The sequence below is a fragment of the Opisthorchis viverrini genome (assembly GCF_000715545.1).
Source record: "Opisthorchis viverrini unplaced genomic scaffold opera_v5_468, whole genome shotgun sequence".
Lineage (NCBI taxonomy): Eukaryota > Metazoa > Platyhelminthes > Trematoda > Opisthorchiida > Opisthorchiidae > Opisthorchis > Opisthorchis viverrini.
In genome coordinates this window covers 139,042-144,816 of record NW_008752132.1, presented here as the reverse complement: position 1 = coordinate 144,816, position 5,775 = coordinate 139,042, and the positions used below count along the sequence as shown (strand labels likewise).

The 5,775-nt window shown below is 44.1% G+C and overlaps 2 protein-coding genes across 2 annotated transcripts; both read left to right on the top strand.

The window, feature by feature from the left end:
• Positions 1–3,553: 3,553 nt before the first annotated feature.
• Positions 3,554–3,823, top strand: T265_11287 (hypothetical protein; the record flags this gene model as incomplete). The annotated part of the gene is made up of 1 exon (XM_009177903.1): positions 3,554–3,823. One exon carries the CDS (start codon positions 3,554–3,556, stop codon positions 3,821–3,823), a length of 270 nt encoding a protein of 89 aa, XP_009176167.1.
• Positions 3,824–4,350: 527 nt separating this feature from the next.
• On the top strand, positions 4,351–4,710 carry T265_11286 (hypothetical protein; the record flags this gene model as incomplete). The annotated part of the gene is made up of 1 exon (XM_009177902.1): positions 4,351–4,710. The coding sequence occupies one exon, from the start codon at positions 4,351–4,353 to the stop codon at positions 4,708–4,710; it is 360 nt and encodes a 119-aa protein (XP_009176166.1).
• Between the last annotated feature and the right edge of the window lie 1,065 nt (positions 4,711–5,775).

Genomic DNA, 5,775 nt, shown 5'->3' with positions numbered 1-5,775 from the left:
AGTTAACCAACTACCTTTATAACAAAGGGGGTCGACATTTGACGCGGTAGTTAAGCACATCCTTGATAGTGAGTACCTTTGCAAAGCGGTCGGCGACGCACTCCCGAATCTCGGATGAAGAAGAACCGTATTTCAAAAAGGTAGAACACTCCTCTAATTCATCATTTGTCAGTCGCTGGTTGATGGGGGGCCTGTCAAAAATAAACTTGCTGCGTGGATGGTTGTGCTCCAGACAGTAGGAAGTAACCCTCAAGCTGTCATGGTACCGGCGAACGTGGAACCTTGCCGGACAATCAGTACGTGTGCTACAACGTACACACAATCAACCATGAACTTACTAGGTGCGACGAATTCCACGGCTTCTGCTTCGTCTGCAGGGATGTCTGCCGCAACGGTAGAAGGCTTTCTCATACAAAAGTAGCGAATTGCTGCTCTTTTTGGAGTTTATACGGACAAAAACAACGTAATGTTTCGCCTGGTACTCTTTCGAAGCCACTTGAAATGCACTGAATGAGAAGAAACTTTGACGAGCTAAATTCTCCACAAAATCATCCTCCGCATTCACGTGCTCAGCCATAGCAGACATTAAAATGCGAATATCGCTGGCCTTGAAAATCATGGGGATTGACTAGATTTAAACAACTTTCAACAAAACTGCGGCCGTTTGGGAAGATCTCATACGCCCGAAAAATTACCATCAAATGTTAACAATTTATGTTAAAGTTTTCCCCCTTCGAACCACGGTTTCGGAGAAATTTTGGGTATGCATCCAGCCCACGGCGATATCCCTCCCGCCAACCTCACTCCTTCCACTAGTCGTTCCGGACGTCGCGTCCGTTTCCCTCAGCACTTGGCTGATTACGGAACTTGAAGTCAGCAACTTGTGATTCGTTACTTTAGTTATTTGAGCGCTTTCCCCTTTCGTGGTCAACGCTGTAGTGGGGGGGGGTAGTGTGGAGTTTTGTACCGTTATTTTACTTCCATTATAACAATGTTTTTCGTCAATTGCATAATCACTTTTTGTTCGAATACGAAAAACTACAAAAACGCGCACTTGTACAATTTCACATAATACAAGCGTGGTCACGTGCTTCGACCCTCTCTTCTGATTTCGCTCGCGCTTGCAGCGGTCATTCGCGAGTCTCATGTACTAACTCTGGTACCAAAACATTTCAGACATCTTCGGAATCTATTATATGTGGGAACTGTTCAGAAGAAGACCTCTGGACCAACATAATTGGATTATGGTTTATTCGCTGACCTGGGCCAACGACGAGCTATTTTAAATCGAACAATTATTAGTGAGTCTGTTCCATCTGATCACTTTATTTTTGTATACCCAGCCTAGCGTAATCATTTTTATTTCTTTACCACACACTCCTGGTAAACTAACTTATTGGGTATCCAGACCACTGCACTGCAACGCTTACTGTGTTCTGCAGCTATAGGAACCCTTATTGAATCACCGTACATTTTCACCGCGCCACAACTCTTGTCTCTGTCTTCTATGTAAACGACTGGCCCTGACGTCCCATCATTTATCCTCCCAATGCGCATTGCCTGCTCATTCAGATTTGTCCGTTTTGACCACTACCCGTATCTTAACATCCAACGACACCGTTCATTACACGTTATCTTCAACAACAAGAAGTGCACGAATAACAACTTTATCTTCAGCTGCATGGCGTCCTCCAAAAGACATCCAGTACCCTGACCTATATATCTCCCGGGCAATCGTCCTACAAATCCGGCACACTAATTACACCAGAATTAAAAATGTTCTACGGGTAAGTAATGAGAAACGATTTGGCCCCACTGAAGGAACTTATCTCGCGCCTTTCCTTAGGTTTTAACTTCTCCACACTGTTCACCCAATCTTCCGACAGTGCAACACAACCATGCACCTCGGGCTTTCTTCCGAGCACATTCATCTGCATGCTCAAAGCATGAACTCATTTACACGCACCCAACTTTCATGATTAATTAGCACTTCTTTCTGCGCACCACGTAATATCGGGAAGCTATCCATTTCCGGGTCGTTATGCCACTGTTCACCGTACACTACCGGTTAACTCGTATTCATTGCAGCTCTCGACTCCACTCCTGGATGAGCGGTACTAAGTCACTTCGAAATCTATCTGGGATGGCTTTATACCCCCCGCTGTTCCTAGCATGTCTTGATATGCAATAACCACATCCCCTCAAATGCCTGCCAGATTACCAGCTGGTCAGGAAAGCTAGCTAAGTATGCGCGTACGCTTGGGGACTGCCTCTACAAAGTTATGCTCTTACTACCCAGCTTCGTGAAAAATTATACAGCGAGGTTTGATTGACTTTGCTATCGTGGGAAACTCGCGATATGTATCCACGGAAGCAGAGCGCTTGAATGATCCGCAGTATTGATTAGATACTGTCAGTAATTAAATAAGATCCGTAGACCATGAATTTGTTACCAGTTTATGTAATTCGGCGCTTCCAAAAATAAGTTGAGCCAAGTTTACTTGCACGTAAAACCTAAAAGTCAAATGTCTCAAATGGAGGTTAACAAATACGCTACCATTAATTCAACTATAGAATTACAACATCGCGCAAATCCAAGATCCTGCAATTACACCAAGTTCCATACACTGGTTTATGGATGGTTAATTCTAAGTCGGATCCTGCTTAAACAGGCAGGTAAGGAAATTTGTGCCTGCTCACAGTTCATACCAAACCAAGACACCAATAGGATGGTGAAATCCACGCGGTTGATTTCGACCGGATTTGCTATGATAAGCTCGAGGAGCAATTTAATTTAAGCGACTAGAGTGAGGCTGGTGTGGGAGCTTGGCGGAAACAACAATACACGGAACAACTTCACGCACAATCAAAGTGGAAGTAACCTCTCATCAATGGCATTGTCAAGCTGCCTGTGGAAATCCTACACACCTGCTTTAGTGACTTACTTATAGTTCATAAATTCCCATTTCTTATAAATTTGGGGGAATACCTGGGGTGATCTTTTGTTCCCTAAACTACATTCTTGCACCTTCCTACGAATTAGGGTACGATGTAGAGTAGTTAAATCATGACGATTCCCCAAATTATTACCCCCAGGTATCAATAACATCATGCCAGTTCGTCTATCCATTCAGGTAGAGTAACACAATATGCAAGTTTATTTACGGAAGCGGATCATCTGTGGAGTTTATCGCGGTGAGTGTGTCATAGGATATCTCAACTTCCTTGAGTGATTAGACCTGCTGAAATACCCACGATATCCGTCAAGTTTTGGAAGATCATATTTTTATGTTGAGATGACCTTGAGAAGTGCCACATTGAACATAACACTTAGATTGGTGATTCTCGACAATACTTCATTCTTTGGTAATTACACCTGTCAAGGTGTGGCTTCAAAAACGCCGTGGGGTTCAAGAAGTCAGTTGCACACCCAGTGGGGATTTGCGAAAATGGAGAGAAGGCATGTGAAGACAAGAACAATATAAGCGGTAGTGTACCAATACCTCTTAGCGATATGTACAAAGTGTAATATATGGGTAGAATATATAAACAGATGGGTGCAAGTCTCATGCATGCAGCAGAAGTTCTGGTGAAGAGTTCAACAGTGGGGCCAAAAACACTGGACAGCCTTGGGAACGGTCATAGTGGATTGTCCGAACTAGAGGTGCTGGACCTGGAGAAAGTTCGTTTTTTAGGTATCAGAGAATGTATTGATACCAAAGTTGATGGGCAAGACTTGCCGGTGGAGCAGCAAGTTAATAACAAATCATGCAGCCAAGAGCGCGGCTGTAAACACATGACTTCGCCCCGATTCGCTATATGACACTTCCCTTAAAGTGCCCAGAAGCAGGATGTATCTTGGTGAACAAATTTATATTTCTTTTAAAAGAACAATTTTGAGGAAACTGAAATACTGAATAAAACTTCCCCTTTGTATGCAGACCTCCAACTACACCAACAACGCTGAGGAACCTCGCGCACCGAAAAAAGCGGAGAAGCTTTTTTTGACGTGCCCAAAACTTACCGCTTTGCAAAACAGAAATTATCCAGTTTCCCCATAAAGGGCATTTTGCCGGATGAACCACATCTCGTGCGATCCCCCTAGTGACGACTCAACGAACAAATCTTTCCAACAAAAATATATTACGTGTATTTCTTACAACATGGAACAACTTTTCATCGAGTGCTAATAGACTAATAATATTGCTCTCGCGCCGGAAGAAAAAAATGGTGCAGAACATGATCTATATGCAGGAGCAACTCATTTTGAATCGGTGTTATTGCCATCATGGAGCCGTGACACCCGAATCGTCATTCCCGCCTTGATTGTGCAGAAAGCGGGTGCACGTCATGTTCACCAGTAAATCATTTCTCAGTCTCCGAGAATATGCCAGACGCCCGGCGCTAACTGAAGATATATCTATTTCGGGACCCAAAAATGGGGACGAGACTCACTTAATCAAATGCCACGACGGAAAGCGAGGACTTGCCCGTACAGGCCCCAGTCTCAAACAAGCAAACCCAAAAGATGGGTCCGAGGTAGCAATGGTAGCCACGGGTGACAAAAATAACGGTTATGGACATATAACCTTCACCAATGAAAATCATGATACCAGTTGCAATTCGCCATCAGCACAAAGGTTACATTCAAAGCAACACACGACAAGTGTTACTTCCAGTTCGCTTGCCATTTCATGTTTAAAGGATTAGAGCTGATAGCAGTGCTTCGGGGACTGGTAACTATTTCTCAAGCACACACTTTCTCTCCTGGTATATATCCAACTCGTGTAATAAACATTCCATTAACCAGTTAGCTTAGAATTCCATTCCTGCCAGCCCTCACACATCTGATTCCCATACCACGCTTTTGCGCGCTTATATCGGATTTTACTAGATCCCTTCTAATATAATACCGTATATCAGCAAAACCAGCCCCTGGTCGCTAGCCTACTAAGTACAAATCTATCTATTCCCTACTCCATGTAATCACTTGTCATCACCTTAATTCCAGCAGACGCCAAGTTTTTCTTTCTATGTATATAAATGCATATTATCCCATTTCATATCCCCTCAAACTCAATATGTTTTGCAAATCTCCTCCCATCCCCTCACCTTCCCAAGCTTTAAACTTCGGAAGTGCCCGCTTTGGACGACCTGGTTAGCTGATGTCCATTCCACCCGACCTATGATCTACAACTCCGGGATCACCAAGCGGACCAAGAAAACCTACAATCTCATGTCGGTTTCGTTCCAACTTGTTTCCTCGACCAGGCTAAAACGAATACCGCTGTTCGATGAACTGCATACCCAAGTCGAATCATCTCAAATGTGACGTCCGTCACGGGGCTGTCCAAAAACTGAAGCATGTCAGACCAATGATGGCACGGCACTGCCATGCTCAGTTTGATAGCACACCCGCAACTGTTCCATTCTTCCTCTTAACCGTGTCATCTTGCCTACTCGTTTCATTGACCCCAACGACCACCATGACATTCATTCCAATCTATCGGTCTACTCGTTCAAATACAACCACCTCTGTGACCCCATCCAACCTAACCCCTTCACCTGGCTTCCCAGCAGCAGAGCAACCAGTGAGTCTGATTGTTCTCAGATTGCACCATATTTTTGAGACTAAACTTGCCGTGTTCTCTCAATTCGAATTGTGCCATGTCCACCTCCACTTTTGCTTGTTATGACTCCGGCCATTTACCCAACCGCCCAAGGTCACTCATGTCCAGCAATGGTTTTCCAGTTTTAGTTAGTGTCAGCCAACTG